The sequence below is a fragment of the Euleptes europaea genome, chromosome 6, assembly GCF_029931775.1.
Source record: "Euleptes europaea isolate rEulEur1 chromosome 6, rEulEur1.hap1, whole genome shotgun sequence".
Lineage (NCBI taxonomy): Eukaryota > Metazoa > Chordata > Lepidosauria > Squamata > Sphaerodactylidae > Euleptes > Euleptes europaea.
In genome coordinates, this window is record NC_079317.1 from 36,540,902 (window position 1) to 36,563,314 (window position 22,413).

The 22,413-nt window shown below is 44.4% G+C and overlaps 1 protein-coding gene across 1 annotated transcript in view; it reads left to right on the forward strand.

Annotated features, from left to right (window-relative positions):
* Nucleotides 1–4,366: 4,366 nt before the first annotated feature.
* ABCD4 (ATP binding cassette subfamily D member 4) overlaps nt 4,367–22,413 on the forward strand; it is a 32,268-nt gene continuing 14,221 nt past the window's right edge. Inside the window, exons 1-9 of the mRNA XM_056851131.1 lie at nt 4,367–4,442; nt 7,582–7,700; nt 7,808–7,935; nt 9,640–9,779; nt 11,429–11,545; nt 12,789–12,914; nt 13,784–13,834; nt 15,669–15,763; nt 19,237–19,358. Of these exons, the coding sequence (XP_056707109.1) occupies nt 4,408–4,442; nt 7,582–7,700; nt 7,808–7,935; nt 9,640–9,779; nt 11,429–11,545; nt 12,789–12,914; nt 13,784–13,834; nt 15,669–15,763; nt 19,237–19,358 (933 nt within the window). The 5' untranslated portion in view covers nt 4,367–4,407. The remainder of the gene's footprint in view (nt 4,443–7,581; nt 7,701–7,807; nt 7,936–9,639; nt 9,780–11,428; nt 11,546–12,788; nt 12,915–13,783; nt 13,835–15,668; nt 15,764–19,236; nt 19,359–22,413) is intronic.

Consider the following 22,413-nt stretch of genomic DNA (forward strand, 5'->3'; position numbering starts at 1 on the left):
CCCCATGAATATTCTTTTCAGCGGTCAGAAAGAGTTACAACAGTACAAATGTGGAAAAGCTTCGTATGCCGTCCACATATGGATGGTAGGATACTGCCCATCGGGTTGAACTGTAACCTGATATGATTCATGAGCCTCAAAATGGCTGGTTCCATTTTCCAGAATGCATTAAGTAAGACTACATATATGTGTTGTTGGTCCCCCAGCTGCTGTGCAGATCTCAGCTCAGGTCTCTCCCCGCTCTGCTAAAGGAGTGCCTACCATTCTAACCCTCAGCTCCTGCCGAGTCATCACCATCAGGCAGATAAGTCAAGTGCAAAACAACAGGCTCCATGACATAGCCAGGAAATGTTGTACTAACAAGGAAGCATTCCCTTCACAAAGGTGTAGTGGTTAAAGAGTTGGATTAGGATTTGGGAAACCCAGGTTTGACGCCCTACTCTGCCATGGAAGCTTGCTGGCTGACCTTGGGCCAGTTACACACTCTTAGCCTAAATTAACTCACAGGGTTGTTGTGAGGATAAAATGGAGGAGAGAATGATTTAAGATGCTTTGGGTCTCCATTGGGGAGAAAGGCGGAATATAAATAAAGCAATAACATTCTCATGAGCATATAGGCCTTTTAAAAAGGGGTCTATATGCTCATAAAAAAGGAAAGAATTCCAGTCAGAGTCAAAAGGACTCAGTCCAAAGGCAGATATTAGACAAGATATAGACGTGCACACATAAGGTTCGGGAACAGCTGCACCTGTTAGATTTCCACGCTGCTGTTTAAAGGTGCCTGGGCCCTGCCAGTTTGTTTTCAGAGGTGGGTTTTCAAAATACTTAACAAAATTCAACAGGTGAATTTTCTAATCACTGCCTCCACACCTGCTGAATTTCTGCCTGCCAATACCAAACAACTTATCCTTGGCTAGCTTCTCTACTTTTGTGTGCATGTGATTATTTCAAAGCAATAATGGGGATCTTTTAAGGTTGCTTATTTTATTTTAAATATTTACATTCAGTCATGGGCCCTTGGGAGGATCCTATGAACTAAAATAGGGAATTGCCAACTTTGGGTTGGTAAATTCCTGGAGATTTGGAGGTACAGCCTGGGGAGAGAAAGTCTGGGGAGAAACATCAGCAGAGTATAATGCTACAGAGTTCATCCTCCAATGCAGCCATTTTCTCCAGGGGAACTAATCTCTGTAGTTTGGACAATCAGTTGTTATTCTGAGATCACTCCAGGCCCCAACTGGAGAGTGGTGATGCTATGAAATATAGAACGACATCAAATCAACTGAAATTCGGGACGTACTAAAACAAAGGACAGCAATTGCCCATAGGGAATGCATGATTGCCCATAGGAAATACATGATTGCCAATAGAGACTCAGGCTAAACGCCAATACACAATAAGGGAATACACGCTTGCCAACTGAGAATAAGGCAAACCACGCTTGCCCACTGACAATAAGGGAGGCCACGCTATGCCCACAAAGAAACAGGGAAACTATGTTGCCAATAGAGTATCCAAAAAAATTGCACCACGATTGCCTATAGGGAATGCATGATTGCCCATAGAGAAAGCATGATTGCCAATAGAGGCTCAGGCTAAATACCCTTGCTAATATACAATAAGGGAATACACGCTTGCCAACTGAGAATAAGGCAAACCACGCTTGCCCATTGACAATAAGGGAGGCCATGCTTGCCCATAGACAGACAGGGAAACTATGCTTGCAAGAGAGAATCCATAAATGAAGAACAATGATTGCCCATAGGGAAAGCATGATTGCCCATAGAGAAAGCATGATTGCCAATAGAGACTCAGGCTAAACACCCTTGCCAATACACAATAAGGGAATACACTCTTGCCAGCTGAGAATAAGGCAAACCACACTTTTCCACTGACAATAAGGGAGGCCACGCTTGCCCATAGACAAACAGGGAAGCTACGCTTGCCAAGAGAGAATCCGAAAACTAAGCACAACAATTGCCCATAGGGAATGCATGATTGCCCATAGAGAAAGCATGATTGCCAATAGAGACTCAGGCAAAACACCCTTGGGAACCCATGCTTGCCAACTGAGAATAAGGCAAACCATGCTTGCCCACTGACAATAAGGGAGGCCATGCTAGCCCACAAAGAAATAGGGAAACTATGTTGCCAATAGAGAATCCAAAAACTAAGCAAAACGATTGCCCATAGGGAATGCATGATTGCCAATAGAGACTCAGGCAAAACACCCTTGCCAATACACAGTAAGGGAATACACGCTTGCCAACTGAGAATAAGGCAAACCATGCTTGCCCACTGACAATAAGGGAGGCCACGCTTGCCCATAGAGAAACAGGGAAACTACGCTTGCTAAGAGAGAATTCGAAAAATAATGGCAGGCGTGTGTTCCCAAGGGTGTTTTGCCTGAGTCTCTACTGGCAATCATGCTTTCTCTATGGGCAATCATGCATTCCCTATGGGCAATCGTTGTGCTTAGTTTTCGGATTTTCTCTTGGCAAGCATAGTTTCCCTGTTTGTCTATGGGCAAGCGCGGCCTCCCTTATTGTCAGTGGGCAAGCATGGTTTGCCTTATTCTCAATTGGCAAGCATGTGTTCCCTCATTTTGCATTGGCAAGGGTGTTGTGCCCAAGTCTCTATGGCAATCATGCTTTCTCTATAGACAATCATGCATTCCCTATGGGAAATCGTTGTGCTATCTTTTTGGATACTCTATTGGCAACATAGTTTCCCTGTTTCTTTGTGGGCATAGCGTGGCCTCCCTTATTGTCAGTGGGCAAGCGTGGTTTGCCTTATTCTCAGTTGGCATGCGTGTATTCCCTTACTGTGTATTAGCAAGGGGGTTTAGCCTGAGTCTCTATTGGCAATCATGCTTTCTCTATGGGCAATCATGCATTCCCTATGGGCAATCGTTGTGTTTAGTTTTCGGATTCGCTCTTGGCAAGCGTAGTTTCCCTGTTTGTCTATGGGGAAGCGTGGTCTCCCTTATTGTTAGTGGGCAAGCATGGTTTGCCTTATTCTCAGTTGGCAAGCATGGGTTCCCTTATTGTGTATTAGCAAGGGTGTTTAGCCTGAGTCTCTATTGGCAATCATGCATTCCCCATGGGCAATCGTTGTGCTTAGTTTTTGGATTCTTTCTTGGGTCTCTATTGGCAATCATGCTTTCTCTATGGGCAATCATGCATTCCCTATGGGCAATCACTGGCCTTAGTTTTTGAGATTCTTTATTAGCAAGTGTAGTTTCCCTGTTTCTCTATGGGCAATTATGCATTCCCTACGGGCAATCGTTGTGCTTAGTTTTCAGATTCACTCTTGGCAAACGTAGTTTCCCTGTTTGTCTATGGGCAAGCGTGGCCTCCCTTATTGTCAGTGGGCAAGCATGGCTTGCCTTATTCTCAGTTGGCAAGCGTGGGCTCCCTCATTTTTCATTGGCAAGGGCTTTTTGCCTGAGTCTCTATTGGCAATCATGCTTTCTCTATGGGCAATCATGCTTTCCCTATGGGCAATCGTTGTCCTTCGTTTATGGATTCTCTCTTGGCAAGCATAGTTTCCCCGTTTCCTTGTGGGCAAGCGTGGCCTCCCTTATTCTCAGTTGGCAATCGTGTATTCCCTTATTGTGTATTGGCAAGGTGTTTAGCCTGAGTTTCTATGGGCAATCATGCATTGTCTATTGGCAATCATGCATTCCCTATGGGCAATCGTTGTCCTTTGTTTTAGTACATCCCCTGAAATTGTAGTCCCCATTAAGGAGCAGGGACTCTTTATTTATTAAAATATTTATATCCAACCTTTTCTTGTGGTTCAAGGCAGTTTACAAATGATGATTAAAGACATTCCGATTTAAAGTCAACAAAAAGCCACTTAACCCCCCCCCTAGAAGTAACCACGCGACAGGTTTTCTCATAGAGATGGGGTAGAGGAGAGCCTTCAATTTGCAATATCTGGGGTCGAGGAGAGCCCTCAGTTTGCATGATCTGAGCAAGGCTGTCAAAGATAGGACATTTTGGAGGACTTTCATTCATAGGGTCGCCATGAGTCGGAAGCGACTTGACGGCACTTAACACACGCACCGAGGAGAAAACCAGGATTTTCACTGTATGTTCATCTTCCACTAAGGAAGCATGCAGCTCATCCCTTATCTCAAACCAGGCTCTCCCTTCTGTTCCTCCGAGCAGCCTCAGCCACACGCTTCCAACTCTATGCTCCCACCGGTGACCGCTCTGTCTCCGTAGTGTAGAAGACTCTATGGTCTCTGCCCGGACTTCCCACGCGCCTTATGCATAATCAAAAAGGTTAATGAATATGTATTAACTGGGTGTGGGCGGGGCCAGAGCCGGCCGCGGGTGGTCTCCAAGCCTGTCTTGGCCTGGCTCGGCTTCGGCGCGCGGGGCTTCGGCGACTTCCTGCATGGCTCCCGGGACGGCCGGGCTGGGCAGTGCCCGGTGAGTCGAATTGGGGGGGGGGGGGGTGAGCGGCTCTGGTGGGAGGGGAGGAAGGAGTAGTTGGAGCCCGTGAGGTTGCTGGGCGGAGGGAAGGGTTTTGAATGGAGGTATAAGAAACTGGGAGGCAGAGGGGCGCGCGGGGGAGAAAGTTCCGCAGGGTCGTCGCTCCTTTTGCACTCTTGTAACGAAGAAGAGTTTTACACCCGCTTTATTGGAAGTGTTTACAGATCCTATAATATGAAGTGGTGTGGTGTGTCATCTAAGATTTTGTATTTTATTGTATTAGCTGCTTAGGAAGGATGCGATACAAGTCCTAAAATAAATGAGTTGTGATTTGTGAGGCCCCTGGTTCTCACCGCTGCTGCAAACGGCCTAGATAGCACTGGACAAGCAACTCTCTCTCTCTCTGCCTCTTGTTCCCTGTCCTGCTTTCAATATGGAGATGATAATAATCAGCTACATGACAAGGCTGTTGTAATGGTATCTGAAGAAGTGAGCTGTGGCTCACGAAAGCTCGTACCCTACCAGAAAATATTTTTGAGAGTCTTTAAGGTGGTAATGGATATGGAGTGCTTGCCGTCAAATCTCAACTGATTTATGGCGACCCCGTTTTTTGAAGGCAGCATGTATTTGTTTATTTATTTATTAAAACCTTTATATTCCACCAGGGTAAATTTGATTTAAATCACTGGTCAGTAAGACTTGATTTAAATCATGGTTTTCTACATAAAGACTCATTCTTGATGGTATAACCTTAATATTTACAACCAGATGAAGGTTTTATTTTTAGAATATTAACTTTTCAGATTAGTTTTACAGTTATATCAAAAGAAATTACTGATTTGGTCATACTATTAGAAATACATAGATAGTTCACCTATCTATCTCTGCTTTCATTCGGGCTACCAGGCCTTGCACTTCTTTGTTGCAGTGTTTGCATTTTGCATGCATGCCTTCCTTATGCATAGGCAGAGGAACTTAATTAAAATATTCCCAAACTGGGTCTCTTTTATGCCCTGCTGCCATTATAGATTTTCTCTTCCAGAGAGAATAATATGATAAACCTCAGGCTATACACCCAAAGATACCAAGACTTGTGGAATATTCTGCTTGAAAGATTTCACTTTCATTTTAATGCTTGCCCCTCCCTCCTCACACTTAGCTCCTTGTGCAGATCTATTCAACTCCAAACAATCTTCTCTTCATTGAACTTCTTGAAACTTAATACTTAAGAGGTAAGGGGTTGATTCTATGTACATAGATTTGCAAAGGAACAATGGGATTAAGGTATTTCAATTCTGTATGTTTATTTTATAACTTTTGCTGTGAAGAAGAGACGTGTTATCTCTGCAGACACAAATTCAAAGTTTTGAGAACTGCAAAACCAAGCATCTTCTAAATAGAAAAAATGCCCAAAATAATCTTACAGAAACCATCAAATACAGCAGTCTGTTCACACAGTGGTCAACCAGGTGCCTCTAGGAAGCCCATAAACAAGACTACTGCAGCAGCATTATCCTGCTTGTCCCACGACACCTAATATAATAGGCATGCTCCTCTGATACTGGAGAGAAGAGAATGGATTAATGGAATTCATTTCCCAAAAAAATTAAACATTGCATGAATATACAGTCTCATGCTACATAATTAAAAACAAATCCTTTTTTCATTATTAATAACCTTTGGACTGTAATGTATCTTAAATAGAAAATGATTTAAACTATCTTTAGATAGATTTTCCCTCAAAAAGCATTTTATTTTAAAAAATCCAATTTAAATTTTACAATAAAAAAATTAAAAATCATTGATTTTATCCACCCTGTATCCCACCTGTCCTTATGGTTCAAGGCGGCTTATCTGGACAACTTAGCCTGGCTATTTTAGGAATTTTAGCACAAGCATTTGCTTGCACTGCAGTGGCTAAATGTCTGGGATAATAATTGTTCAATGCTGTGGGACAGGAGTTCCACTTTTCCATATGCCCTGACATGCTCACTTGATTCAGACAACTGCTTGGGAGCTTACTGTATGGCTTCCATTAACCCCATGGAAAGGCAGGGAATATAGCTCAGTTTCATGATTAAACTCATTGTTAGCACCCTTCTGTTTCTCCATTGAAAGCTACAGATGACTTCCTTCCCACATGGTGAGCTATGAAGCAGTTCTGGCCAGTGTGGGTAGCCGTGTTAGTCTGTTTGCAGTAGTCAAAAAGGGCAAGAGTCCAGTAGCACCTTAAAGACTAACAAAAATATTTTCTCGTAGGGTATGAGCTTTCGTGTTAGTCTTTAAGGTGCTACTAGACTCTTGCCCTTTTTGACTACTGGCCAGTGTGGTTAGCAGATAGTCCATTGGATTTGAGTCCTGGATTCAAATCCCTGTTCACCAATCTTCTGCATTGTAGGGTGGGGTATAAACTTGGTTGTGAAAATGGTTACTGCTTATCTGAATCTCTTCTGACTCCTTCTATGGAACCATATACTAAGCCTTGCTCCTCTTTCTCCTTTATTGTAACACTTAAGTATATATCTTGTTGGAACCATCGCAGATCTTCACGATCTCATTAGGCAACCATTGATGTTTATACTAACATTGCTTAGACAGTATCTCAATAGTGATCTTTTGTATATTACTAAATGGAGTCTTTGTTCCCATAACTGTTCTAAGGTGACTAATGCAGAGCTTCATTTATACTGTAGTCCTAAACAGATTTACAGCTTTCTAGAAGAGGAGTTAGTTTTTATATCCTGCTATTCTACCGTTTTAAGGGGTCTTAAAGCAGCTTATAATTGGCTTCCTTTCCCCTCCCCACAAGATACCTTGTGAGGTAGGTGGGGCTGAGAGGGTTCTGAGAGAACTGTGACTGGCCCAAGGTCACCCAGCAGGATTCATGTGGAGGAGTGGGGAAACAAACACAGTTCACCAGGTTAGAGTCCGCCACTCTATGCCACACTGGCTCTAAACGCATTAACTTCAATGAATTTAGGAGGGTGTAACTGCTTAGTGTTGCATTGTTAGTTTCATTTTTAGGGCAGTAGAGAGCAGGCAGGGTAGCTGGGTAATTGGGTAAATCTGGCCATTTTCTGTGGCACTGATGCTTGCTTGCTAACTTTATAACCCTGCTTTTCTTGTGCTCTTTCAGGCCCCAGCTGGACAAGCAGTTCCTCCGGCGCTTTCTAAAGATCCAAGCAATTTTATTTCCTAGATTCTCTTCCCAGAATGTGCTGATGTTCCTGACCTTGCTCATAGTTGCCCTCTTGGGTAAGTGAATGTTATTGAGCCTTTCCCTTGGCCCATATTCCATGATCCGGCACTTTTTAATAGTGGCAAACCCTTACAACTGGCTTTATTTCTTTCCCTCCCCCCAGAGCAGCTGGTCATTTACCAGGTGGGTGTGATCCCCAGCCAGTATTATGGAGTTCTGGGGAGCAAAGACCTTTCTGGGTTCCAGAACGTGACTGCTGTTGCTCTGATTCTCATTGTGTTGAACTCAGTGGTAAGATACATTTCTTTTCTTACATCAGGATGGGCAACTTTTGGGTTGGGAAGCAGGCAAGACAACTCTTGCCCAAACTTAGTTTCTGCAGAGACAACAGCATCCTTGTTCTCCCATATACTTTCAGAGAGAAATACATGCACATACAGAGAAGTACCCGTTCTCTTTCACACCAGAGTTTTCACACCTCTCCATCACTGCCACCTTGGATGGAATGTAAACCAGGGTATCTTCAAGATGATAGATGCCACTAGAAAATGAATTGGAGAGAGACTTTCCCCCTTGCCTCTCTCAAGTGCCGGATGATAAAAACAATAAGGAAATGCAAGGGCTGGCACTATTGGGAGTCTCCTTTAGCTCACTGAGCCTGAGATCAGCCCACCTTCTGAGAGATGTACCCTTTGAGAATTTTGAAGGCAGAGAAAGCTGGCGGGATGCACAGGGAAAGAGGAGCTGGTAGCTACTGTTCTCTGTCTGTCTCCTCTTGAACTGATGAAAAAATGAAACTGTCTTATACTGAATCAGTCTATTGGTCTATCAGAGTCAGCACTGTTAACTGTGCCGGGCAGCGGCTCTCTAGGGTCTCAGGTCGAGGTCTTTTACTTCTACTACCTGTTAACTGGAGATGATGAGGACTGAACCCGGGACCTTCTGCATGCAAAGCAGATGCTCTACCACTGAGCTATGGGCCTTATCTTGCCTCTTGGTATCATTTTGTCCCCCATCCTAAATCCTTGGAAAGTTGCTCCCATAAATAATTACTTGCAGTACACAATCTCAGATCATTGTAAAATACAAATGGGTAATCACTCCTTCCACCCGTGTCCCTTTGCCTCTAATGACTGCAAAACGGGCAGCTATCTCTGAAGTGAAATGTTGGGGGAAACCAGAATATCAACTTCAGTTTCTGGCTAATGGCATGTCTTTTGAGGTATTCTGATTGAGTTGGTTAGAGCTGGTGTTTGGCTATGTGAATTCTCTCAGGAGAATGAATAGTATGTGTACTTTGTTCCCCTGTAGTCAGCTTGTACTAATGATGCTTTTAGCTGTCCAGCTGCAAGGGGACATTTGTGCAGGGTGGGAGGTTTCCCCCCTTCCACACACAGCAGCATATAGGTTTACACTATACTTCTACCAGGGAGTCAGATCAGTAGTCTGAGTGAAATCACACTAAGATGTTCAGGGGAAAGCAAACTGCATCTTGTACTTCAGTGCACGCTGGTGTGGTATGGCACTTGTTTTACACTTGGCAAAAAAAAAATGTTCACTGCCACGATGTAAAGTGATTGGGCAAATATTCCTTGTGACATGCTCACTCCTGGGGATCCTAGGGAGGCCTTAGCGTGGCATAGTGGTTAAGAGTGGCGGACTCTAATCTGGAGAACCTGGTTTGATTCCCCACTCCTCCACATGAAGCCTGCTGGGTGACCCTGGGCTAGTCACAGTTCTCTCAGAAGTCTCTCAGCCCCACCTGCCTCACAAGGTGTCTGTTGTGGGGAGGAGAAAGGAAGGTGTTTGTAAGCCGTTTTGAGACTTAAAGGTAGAGAAAAGTGGGGTCTAAAAACCAACTCTTCTTCTATATGTGGTTAGTTGATGGCAGAATCAGCAGTGTCTGGTTCTCCTGCTAGATAATTCTATAACCATACATTCATATTATTACCTGCCCTACTTTTGCATATCACTTCACTTTGTCTTCCTTCCCAGCTGAAGAGCTTTGACCAGTTCATCTGCAACTTGATGTATGTGAGCTGGAGAAAGGTGCTCACTGAATATCTCCATGGCTACTACTTTCAGGGTCAGGTGTATTACACATTGAACATGCTGCATGAGGACATTGATAACCCGTAGGTGGTTGGCTGACTTCTCAGCTATTCGTGGTGCTTTCTAGTGCATACCCTAAAAAGGACAGTGACTTGTGCTTGGATCCAACAGTGTTTCTGCAAGTGGAAGGATTTCTGCTTGTGGAGCTAAACTTTCTTGCTTCTCACTGCTGCCCAACTTCCCCCTTCTCACTGCTGCCCAAAATGCCCCCTCCCCCCTTAAATGCTCCTCCTGGGGATCTTAGGGACACATTTTGTGGAATTTGTGCTGTAGCCAGAGCAGTGGAAGTAAGAAAGTTGAGCTCTGTAGGCACAGATCTTTCCATCCATGGAACTCCTCTGTTGGATCCATACCTTTGTATGACAGGTGGTTCTGCACTCTTTCTATAGGGATAAATGTCCATGAGCTCTTGTATTGAGTCACAGGGAGGTAACTTGGTAGAATTTTTATCACACTGCACTCTGTGGTCAAAGCACGGTGATCTAAAACTAAAATGTAAAATGCAAGGAAGCTCCTTAAGAAAATATTAATCTATATTTGAAAATATGTGAAAAGTGAGCTAGTGAAAAGATGCCAAAGTTGCTACAAGAACTTAAACACCTGTATGGTTTTGGCAATTGCTTTAGAAGGCAGTTCCTGTTTATTTTTTGAACAGTTGTGTTCACATTGAGATCGGACATTTCCAAGCAAATACTGACTTGCAGTAAGAGTTTGGTCAGGGTATGTGGGACTGGGCTTTTTCTTCTGCCGCCCTTGTACGTGTTCCTTGTTTTAAGCATTTGTGTTTGTGTTAAAAACACACTGAGCATTTCTATAGCCACACAGAGATCACAGGGACTGTTAGAAGGGTAATTTTGGATTGTGCTGCTAATGTGCTCACATCTCCAGGAAATGTTAGACTAGGTTTGTTTGATTCCCTTTTGCTTTCTGTTTTGGGGCATAGTAAAGGCAAAGCAAGGGAGAGCACTGAAACTGGAAGGCAGGTTGGGTGCAGGGTTAGCTAGATGTCTGTCTGGGTTTCTTTCTTTTCTTTTGTGGGGGGTGGGGTCTGGGTACTTGATCCTCTTCTGTTGAGGACAGTTCCTTGTTTTCCCAGCAATGCGACTTGAGTTTTGAAAACACAGCTTTGTGTAGCAAACTGCCACTACCTGAGAATTAGCATAACTGAAATGCTGGCTAAATCAGTTTGAATTCAGCACTGATTGGTCAATAAACAGATAACAAAAGAATGCTTAGAGAGAGCAGTGGAAGGGGGTGCTCTAAAGAGACTGGGATTCAGAAGTCCCTTCCTGCTTCATCTGCCCTTTTGCTAGTTCTTATCAGGACTGGTCCCCCCCCCCCCCATGGATTCAGCAGTGCCCAGTACAGAATCATTTCCATTAGATCTAAGATGAATCTTGATGGGAAGGTCTCTTGTTTCCTATTGTCTTGTCTCGCAGTCAGCCCCTGGGTAGAACAGCGTCTGTTTCTTTTTAAAACCTCATCTGTACAGTATTGAGAACGGCTCACAGTTGCCTCTAGGAGGGTGGGTGGAAAATGGTGCCACTCAGTAGTGCTTTTACACAGCCATAAAACCACAGAATCTCTTGTGAATCAACTACAAACTAACTTGAGTTCAGCTTTGCAGTCGTTGCAGTGTGTACAATTTTAAGTTTTTCTCTTTCTTGAGCAGAGACCAGAGAATCAGTCAGGATGTGGAGAGGTTCTGCAAACAGCTGAGCTCCATGGCCAGTAAGGTGATTGTTGCCCCCTTCACTCTTGCGTACTACACCTATCAGTGCTTTCGCAGGTAAGGGTTTCTGAATTATAGGGCTCTTTCATACAACCTGCCAGGGATACCGTTGAGCAGCAGGAAGGTGTCTGAACAGCAGGTCATGGCCTGATTACTAAGCATGGCATTCCTATGCCTTGGATGATGCATTGATTATTAATGGGTATATATGAGATTCCAGTGAGTGGCTTGGCCCTTCCTGCTTTTCAGGAGGCCTAGCTGCTTTGTGACTGCAGGGAGACTTGTGCAAAAAGAAGAGACAGGGAGAGGCTAGCAATCTCCATATCATCTTGCTTTAGCTTTTGTCAAGATCACTCCCATTTTGGGCTGAGGATTCTCCGGCTCTTCCGGGGCCTCTAGCCTACTCACAGCTGCACGAAGACAAAGCTCTGGATGTTTAGCCTTTTGGATAGCCCAGGCTAGCTTGATTGCGTCAGTTCTCAGAAGCTAGGCAGGTCCGACCCTGGCAAGTATTTGGGTGGGAGACCTCCAAGGAATACCAGGGTTGTACACAGAGGCAGTCAATGTCAAACCACCTCTGAATGCCTCTTGCTTTGAAAACCCCACGGGGTTGCCATAAGTCAGATGTTACTTGATGCAAAAAAAACAAAAACAAAAACCTAAATTGGGGGGATATTTATATTTTATCAACTTGGGAGGGCCAGTGAGAGTGCTTAACTCCAGAGGTGCTGCATCTGCAAGGTATTTCAACTCTAGCCCCTTTTAGCATTGAACTGCCCAGTGCCAGCCCAAACAAGGTGGCCTGTGCTGCTTCTGAAGGATGCTCAGAAGCAGGCTTGGGAAAGACCCTAGGGAAAGAGATCCCCAAAACTAAGGAGCAGCTCCCATGCTGAGAAGCAAACCTTTATTTGATACAAACAATTGCTAAATATGCTACATAATTGTAGCAAAGCTATCGATACCTTACTAATGTTGTAGTAAATAGAAGAAGGTGCCATTGGGTCACAACCAATTCGTGGTGACCCCTTCCACAGGGCATTCCAGGAACGAGATGAACAGAGCTGGTTTGCCATTGCCTGCCTCCACATACCAATCGCAGTCTTCCTTGGTGGTTTCTTACTGACCATGACCAACCCTACTTATCTCCCGCACCCGACAAGCTCAAGCCAAACTTGGCTAACGGGACTGCTAAATACAAGAACTGGCTCCTCAGAGCACTGCATAGATGAACTTCTAACAGATGGTTACATGGTCTTCCATTGGTACTTTTTACTAACCTCTCCCCGATTTTCCCTTTTAGCACTGGCTGGTTGGGTCCTGTCAGTATCTTTGGTTATTTCATCATTGGGACAATCGTCAACAAGATCCTAATGAGTCCTATTGTTTCAACACTGGTTCAGCAGGAGAAGTTGGAAGGCAATTTCAGGTAATTCAGCAGATTTATAATTTGGAAATAAGTAAAATAATGGGATGGACCCAACCCTTTCTTGTACACTTGGTATCCCAACTTTGCTTTATGCTGAAAGACCTCTTGAAATAGACCAGCTTTGGAATACCTGTGGAAGACCCAGATCCAAGCAGAGTGTACCTGGCTATTTATTTTTATACCACTTTTCTTTCATCATGGTGCTCAAGGCAACATATCTGGGGTTCCCAGAACGTCTCTCATCTAGCCAGTGCTCAGATCCAGACCTGCATAACTTCAGCTTCATCATGTAGAGGAGGGTGCCGAGTTGTTTTTTGTTGCCCCAGAAGGTCGGACCAGAACCATTGGGTTGAAATTAAATCAAAAGAGTTTCCATCTAGACATTAGGAAGAATTTTCGAATAGTTAGAACGGTTCCTCAGTGGAACAGGCTTCCTTGGGAGGTGGTGAGTGCTCCTTCCCTGGCGGTTTTTAAGAGGAGGTTAGATGGCCATCTGTCAGCAATGCTGATTCTGTGACCTTTGGCAGATAATGAGAGGGAAGGCATCTTGGCCATCTTCTGGCCACTAGGGATGTTTGCGGGGGGCAGGGGGGAAGAGAGGTAGTTGTGAATTTCCTGCATTGTGCAGGGGGTTGGACTAGATGACCCTGGTGGTCCCTTCCAACTCTATGATTCTATGTGTGTTCTGACCATACCCTGGGGCTGAAATCTTCTGACTTCTGATGCTATGATTTTGTTCTGTATTTCTACCTGTTTTTGTTTTCCAGCCTAGAGACCCTATGGCAAAAGTAGGAATGGGTTTGCAGAGGTGCAGATCATCTGCCCAAAAATGGTCCCCAAAGATGTTAACTTTTTTTGGTCTTTAACAGGTTTAAGCATATGCAGCTGAGAGTGAATGCTGAATCTGCAGCTTTCTATCGGTAAGAAGTGTGCTCCACTTTCTATTCTTCCTTCTTGCGAAAACTTTAACTACTGAAAGCAAAGGGAGGAAAGAAATATGTTGGTGGGGTGCCTATTTCTTTTGTGTTCTCCTCTCTTCCCTTTCCCGGCCCTTCTGCCAAGTAGTTTGTCTTTCTTTCGATCTCTTGTTGCTCTTCCCTAGGTTTCCTGCTATCTCCTCTATACCAATCCAAATACGAGTTTTGTACTGAGTGGTGATATTTTCTTAAAGGTGCCTCCAAGAGAGCTTTGCATGGCATCTTCCATGGCACCCTTTATGATCTTGGTAAACAATCTAGAAGTACTGGCACCAAAGATAATTAAAGGGGTTTCGGTTGCCCCAAGTCCCACTTTGCTGTCCTAGTTGAGAAAACACAGGCATCATTTTTGCTGTGCTGCTTTCTTACCACATCAGGTCACCAGTATCACCAGGCGTCTTGCTAGAACCAAACTTTGTTTTGATAGCCTTACTTTAGGGATATCCTGAAGCAAAGAAAGGAATTATGGTATTTTGTTGCAACAGAGAGTATGGTCTATTCTATAGTAGAGTATGGTCTGAATTGCTCAGTATGACCCATTTTTCTGTTTAGTGAGTAGGCTTTAATACCTCTCACGGTATGAAAGTACTTCAGAGGTCAGAGCCCTGCTCATCATCTCTCCTTCCTTTCGTGCCCTGCCTGGGCCAGCTTTGAGTGGGAAACAGTCCTGGCAGTTGAGCTGGACTTCAGAGGTGCAGTACAGTGTGAAATAGAGAAGTCATTCAGAGCAGCCATGGCTCAGTGGTAGAGCATCTGCTTTGTCTACAGAAGGCCCTAGGTTCAATCCCCAGAATCTCCAATTAAAAAAAAACAGGTAAGGGGGGGGGGATGTGCCTGAGACCCTGGAGTGCAGCTGCCAGTCTGAGTAGATGATGCGTACCCTGATGGACCAATGGCCTGACTCAGTGTAAGGCAGTTCATGTGTGTGGTTATCTCTGTTCATCCAGAAAAAGGCAGCCTTAGTTCTGGCTCCCTGTTGCCTTCCCAACAGAATTCCAGCTTTATGTGATGACGTACAGAGCACTCATTGGCTTGCCTTGATCCAGCCTAATCGAAGATCACCTCTTAGCTTATGAGCTAGATTCAAGTCTGGTAGCACTTTAGAGACCTATGAGATTTTTGGGGTATAAGCTTTCAAGAGTCAAAGCTCGCTTCATCAGACAAAGGGAGTTTTGACTCTCGAATGTTTATACCCTGAAAATTTTGTTGGTCTCTAAGGTGCTACTGGACTCAGATCTAGTTCTTCTATGGCAGACTCTTTATGTTGCAGTAGATGGAGAGTCCTCTTGACACTAAGTCATACAACAGACGCATGCACACAGAATTCTGCTCCATGGCTGTTCAGTAATATTAGAACTCCCCCCCCACAAGGGGAGGGGCTGTGGCTCAGTGGTAGAGCATCTGCTTGGCATGCAAAAGGTCCCAGGTTCAATCCCCGGCATCTCCAGTTAAAGGGTCTAGGCAAGTAGGTGATGTGAAAGACCTCTGCCTGAGACCCTGGAGAGCCGCTGCCAGTCTGAGTAGACAATATTGACTTTGATGGACCAAGGGTCTGGTTCAGTATAAGGCAGCTTCATGAGTTGTTCATGTGACTAGTCAAAGCTTGAACCCTCTTCATTCCTCTTAAACTCAATTCTCCAGGAAAAAACTGAATTATCATTCATGCCCTTTATCCTTTTGCCATAGTCGCATACACACAGGTTTTTTCCACAAGCAATGGACTTGTAAGAATTTGCTTTACTGGTGGACTGACTTAGGTTTCTGTGTTGCTTTGCAGAGCTGGGCCAGTGGAGCACATGCGAACCAACCGCAAGCTACAGAACCTCCTGCAGACCCAGAGGGAGCTGATGGGCAAAGAGCTGTGGCTGTACAGTAAGCAGAGCCGTTTGTCTTAACTCATAAGGCTTGTGGAGGGCACTTCACCCAGGGAGTGACTTCAGATTGGAGTCTTGCAGGAAATACCTCTCTGGGTGTGATGATTCCTGCAGAGAGAAAGAATGGAGGGAGGGAATGAATAAGTGAACCACTGACTGAGATGAGGAAAAAATGGATTCCACAGGTAAATGGGAACACCAAACCTATTCTTAGGTGCCTGAACAAGGTAACCACGAAAGCCCTGAGGAAGAAGACCGGTGGGTGTTTGAAGAAAGTGAGCCCAAGCCTCATCTGTACCTGGTGGGTTCTGCTAGCTCAGGCCTTATTAGAGGGGATTCTGAATACTAGCATAGGTTCTTATTTCAATTCATCAGTTGATTTACTGTGTGTGTGTTAAGTGCCATTATGGCAACCCTATGAATTAATGTCCTCCAAAACATCCTATTGTTCAGCCTTGCTCTTGTATTGCAAATTGAGAGCCTTGACTTCCTTTGTTGAGTCAATTCATTTCATGTTGGGTCTTTCTCTTTTCCTGCTACCTTCAACTTTTCCTGGCACTATTGTCTTCTTCAGTGACTCTTGCCTTCTCATAATGTGACCAAAGTACGATAGCCTCAGTTTAATCATTTTAGATTCTAGGGAGAGTTCAGGCTTGATTTGATCTGGAATCCACTGATTTGTCTTTTTTGTGGTCCATAAAACTCTCCTCCAACCAACATTACATTTCAAATGAATCTTCCTGTCAGTTTTCTTCACTGTCAGATTTTCACACACATGCATAGTAATAGGGAACACAATGGTATGAATTATCTTGATCTTGGTCACCAGCAACACATCCTTACACTTAAGAATCTCTTCTAGCTCCTTCATGGCTGCTCTTCCCAGTCTCAATCTCCTTCTGATTTCTTGGTTGCAGCGTCCCTTTTGATTGATGATGGAGGCAAGGAATAGAAAATTTGAACAATCTCAGTTTTTTCATTGTTAACCTTAAAATTGTGTAATTCCCCAGTAGTCATTTATTTTGTCTTCTCGATGTTCAGCTGTAATCCTGCTTTGGCACTTTCTCCTTTAACCTTCATCAGTAGTCAAAGTAGCCATTGCTACCAATGATCCCAGCAGTAGTCTGAAAAACAATAAAACCAGGTGTCCCAAACCGCAATCCCAGGCTGTGAGGTGGGGTGGTGGTGGTGGCTAAGAGGCTCAAAAACTACTTGCATGCAACTGCACTGCAATCAGTGCCCTCCAGTTCTCAGTCCGCCTCAGATCCAGCCGTTTACAGCAAATACGTGACCCCTGCAGAGCCAGCACTCACACAGGTAGTAGCCGCTGGGAAGCCTGGTGCCCCATTCACGCTGCTGACTCCTGCCTCTCACAAAGTCACATGTAGGAAAAAACAGCCTGGTCGCTTCCTTTCCAGGTGCTCCAAACTCCATCGCCACCAGGAACGAATAGGCTGAGTGGCTGAGCGAAGCCTCCTTAAATAGTTGAAGGAGATGGGGCAATGCAGGGAGTGCCTGTGTCATCACGCCCTGACGCCTTGATGCTGACCAGCCCACCCCAAAGCAACCGTAGGCTGCAAGACGTGAAGGGGCAGGCAGGAAATGCCTGGCCACCTGACCAGGGGGAGAGCAGCAAGCTTCATTTTGGAGCGGAACTGCCACCAAGCTGGCCACAACAGGGCAGCATATTCAGCCAATTTCTCCCACCAATTATCTATTGACGGGACTACCTCTAATTTCCAATGGGATGCAATTAAGACTCTTGCTGCTGTAGTCATGTGTCTAAACAGTTCTTCCTTATTTTTCCCAATTTCCGCTGGAGGGGAAATCGGGAAAAATAAGGAAGAACTGCTTGTGATACATCTTGACACACTATTAGAACAACTCTGTTTCTTCAGCGTATGTCATTTCAGTGTATGTCATTTCCATTTCTTCAATGTATGTCATTTCCCATGAAAAAAATGTAATTTTCTAATGAAAATGTCCTAATCCAGACCACCTTAATTCACACACTCCAAGGATTGCAATATTTAAATGTTTCAGTTCTTATTTTATGATTTCAAGCTTACTTTGATTCATACTTCCATTCCATTGCTTTCCATGTTCCTATTATCTGCATCAAACAGCTTTGGACTTTCCTTTTGCATCCATTTATGTCAACAACTGAATGTTCTTTCAACTTTAGTCCAGTTGCGTCATTAAGAATAGCACTATTTGTACTATTTGCTCAGCTCTTCCCCAGTAGCTGATTGAGCGCAATCTGACCTGGGCATTCTGTCTTCCAACACCATATCTTCTTCTCTGTTTTTTCATTTTGGATTGTCTCATCATAGGGTTTTCAAGGTAAGAGATGATCAGAAGTGGTTTACCACTTCCTTCTTCTTTACCTTGTAGTTTGCATGTATCAGCCTGAGCCCCAGAAGTTCTGCTTGCATTTGTTCTTGCTCAAATGTGAACACAACAACAACAAAGCAAAAGTGGCATGTTAACTGTTCCACTGTCACAGCCATGTGTGAGCCAAACTGGTCTGTCTTCTCATCTGCCATGTAACAACCAATGTAAAGATTGGTCACTTTCGAGTTCATTTTTTAAAAATTGTTCTTACAACATCTGTGGAAATCTGCTGAATGGTTGTAGGATGAGGTTTCCAAATTTCTCCCCCTTCCCTCTCTGGAATTCTTTACAGGCCCCACAGTTTGCACATAGCTAATGACACATTTCCACGCTTTTTTAAAGGTTGGGGGGAGAGACACACACAACGCGGATAGCAGGGTCTCCACCACAGAGGTGGATGTAGAGAACCACATGGCCAGTGGGGGAGCTGGATAATCCACTGCTCTGTGACTTCAAGAATTGCTGTTATTTTTTTAGACACTGTATACGTCACCTCTCCAGAGACCTGTTCAAGGTGCCTTAAAATAAAACAAGGCCATTAAAAACATTAATTTAGTTACAGTTTTAAATTATATGTGATCAGAAAACAGCAGGCACTGCTTTGAAGCTGATCTTTCTATCCCTTTATAGTTGAGCAGGTCATGGTTCCTGGACCCTGTCAAAAAGATCTGCACGCACATGACAGGGATAATACCCCTTCCTGCAGCAGTCCTTCAGCTATCCCCCCCCCATTGCTCCTGGGGCTCCCCTATCCTTCAGAAGGTATTTCAGGCTGCCTCGGGGGTGGGGGGTGTATAGAATTTAGATGGGATCCAGCCCTGTCTTTTGAAGGCAACTAAGTTTTTGCATTTGGTCCTGATAATTTCATTTATTTAGTTTCATTTATAGCCTGCCTTTCTCTCTAGGACTCAAGGCATATTACAAATACAGTGGAACTGTTCAGTCAATCAGTAAGCTGATAAAAAGTATACCAACATTTGATTGATAACATACTGTAGTATGATAAAATTGTGGTTGCATTACTTGGGCAGATAGTCCATATTTCTCACTGGCTCATGCGGATGTGTTTCTGTTCAGTTGGGATCAACACTTTTGACTATCTGGGCAGCATACTGAGTTATGTGGTGATTGCAATTCCCATCTTTGGTGGCGTCTATGGTGATCTGGATCCGGCAGAACTGAGCTCATTGGTCAGCAAGGTGAGTTCTTGTAATTCCTGCAGGTAGAAACCTGATGACTCATGTTCCCCAGAACATTTCCTTGCCCTTCCAGTTTTCTGGTCTTTAGGTCATAGCATGAGGAGGGAAGTAAAGACAACCTGTGTTGGAGAAAGCGGGGGATGCTGGCAGGGACAATGTCAGTAGAAATGTTTCAAATTATTTGTTTATGTAGCCATAAACATCCAGGCCCAGCTGGGAACCTGTGAGGAACTGGGAAAGGAATAACAATTTGGAGATCTTGCTGCCCTCGGTCTCCTGCTCCAAAATTCTTGAAGTGGTTAGGGCTTGAAGGAGGCTGAATCTTTCTCTCACTTGATCTTTCCCCCTTAACAGACACTCACCTGCTCTCAACGTTCTGTGCCTTGTGGAGCAACTTCTGTCTTCTTCATCAAGCTGTGTGTGTCATTTCCTTTTTTCCGTTCATTAATATCAGCATATTTTCTACATTCTTCTCTGAGTGTGTGGAAATTTCTGGCTTGTCTGTGAGTGACATGGTATTGCTGCTTTCATTATCGTAATGGGATCCCAGCCATTTTACAACAGTAAAGATGTGCGAATACACACACACAGTGAGCATAGCAAACAAACAGAGCCCTCACCATATGCAAGCAGATTAAGAGAACCAGATTGCCAACGGAAGCCTTATGGGGACTTGAATCCACTGCTGTGTGAATTCAAGGATTGTTCTAAATTGGGCTGAAAGGAATCACGGCATGGACACCCTGCAACCTGTCAGCATCTACTGCGGCCTCTGTGGTTTTGCCAACCATTGTTCATGCGCATTTTAGCCTGTCTTCCCAATCATAGCAACATGAAATTTACTTTATAAATCGGGACATGAGATTCTCAGGAAGCTGAATAACGTATGCAGAACTGGATTCTGGACTTGTGTGATGCCTTAGATATTTGGAGGAAATGACTTAACTCGTTTGTAAGGTTGTTGCTGCTGTGTAAATAGCCAGGTATTCATGACATGGTGCTTCCAAGTTGGAAGTGGCTTATAATAATTGAGCTTGGCCTCAAAGGTAAGACGAATACAATCCATACTATGCCACAATCTGAGAACAGGTCTACTGTTGAGCTATGCCACATAGGGGCACTCTTGTTCCACCAGTAGTGGAACAAGCGCCACAAAACTGTAACCTGGAACGAGACCAGCAAGAGCACATAATCCTGCCACTTCCACGTACCATTGAGAAGCCACAGATACTGGCCAGCCGGCCTGTCACGTCAGCAGTCAATAAGACAGATTTATTTGCTTCACCTGTTTTGGAATGAGATCCTTCCCTCTGTTAAGTAAGGAGTGGACAGAGATGGGCAGCTCATTAAAACTGCTAAACCAGGACTCGATGAAGGGACTAAAGTTGTCCCATTAGACCAGCTTGGGAAAAATAAACGTGTCTATATATCGGTTGTGCCCAGGAGAGTTTTTGGTGCAGTAGTACCAACATAAGGTCAAAGGGCATGGAGGTGGATTTGCTCTGTTTTGTTCATTTTTTAATAAAATCATCTCCCTCTCCAGGTGTCCTGTCTGGCAGAGCCCAAAATGTTGGATGATTGTATCTAGAGCTCAGTGATTAGGATAGTTTGGGGACTTTGTTCACTGTATTGCCTATCCCGCTTCCTAATAGACTCTCATGGACGTGATCTTGGAGCGGAGGACTCTGTAGGGTTTTTTTTTAAGTCCAGGGGAAATGCAGTACCCATGCAGATGCTCTCCCTTAACCAGTACAGGACTTCACAGCATGGGGCTCTCTGCAAGAGTTCTGGCTCCCATGCACATAGCAGATCACATTTAGCTGTTCTGGCCTAGGAAGGCTAATGGTGATCTGAGAGTGGGGGAAATAACAACCATGCACTTGTCACGGTCACATCACTACCCGGTCAGATTTAAGCTAGCATTTACTTTTAACTTCCATCGGGTGGTTGGTCCACCCTCATAGGTTAGTACATTTGAGTTTCCAGAGAGTTGTGGGATGTTTTCCAGATGGCAGGTCTTTTGTTTCCTGGGTTGATTTTGGGGGCATAGAGAGCACTTGGGCAGTGGAATTGGTCCCTGAGCAACCTCTCTTGCTGCCCAGAGCCAGTTTATCTCCTTGGCATACAAGGAGGGAGTTGGGATAAATGAAGACATAGGAATGACAGCTAGAAGACTTATGGCAGGAAGCTCAAGAGCTCCAGTCAATCGCAGTCTAGAGAACACTAACAACTTTGGTATTCCCACTACAAACCTCCCGGGAAAGGAGAATTTTGCCAAAGTGGGCCACATCTTAAGTCACTTCTGAACTGTGTTGTTATCCTAGTTGCCTTTGAAAAGTCTCCCGAATTGTCAACTGGTCCAAAATGCCAGGTTGTTAGCCAGAGAAGGCCATGATGAGCATATCTTTTCAGCACTCAGATGTGTGTTGACTTCTAGTTTGTTTTTGGGCATGACTCAAAGTGCTGGTGTTAACCTTTTAAAGCTCTAAAGAATTTGGGACTGGGATACTTGAAGGTCTGCTTCCTCCCCTATAAACCTGCATAGATCCTCCTCCAAAACCCTTTCCCTACCACATTTGGTAATAACGTGAGCATCTACTAGAGAGGAGAACTATATTTTGTGGTTGTGTCCTGCTTGTGCAACTCCCATCCAAGGAGGCTCACCTGGTGCATCTTTGTTACCTTTTGGGGGCTGTCCTTTGTGTGTGTGCTTTTTGGTGGTTAATTGCCTCTCCTTCCCCTTGTGATCAGAGCTATGGTGTAGCTAGTTTTTGCTTTATACTACTACAACTTCTCCGTGTGTGTATTTGTACCACTGTTTTCATTATTCTTATAATTGTTTTTTCCTTCATTTTGATTAATCCTGTGAGTGGTCTTAAATGTCTATTTTTGAAAATAAACGAATCCGAGGCTAGTCACGCAGTAGTGTTAAAGATAGTCTGACCTGCATTCTTTGCTCTGCGGTGGGAGGCTCCTTTCAGGCATGAGGGGGCAGCCTCCTGGCTGGAGCAAGGCTGGCTGGTTATCATGTCCCCATGGAGTGAGCGTTGACCCC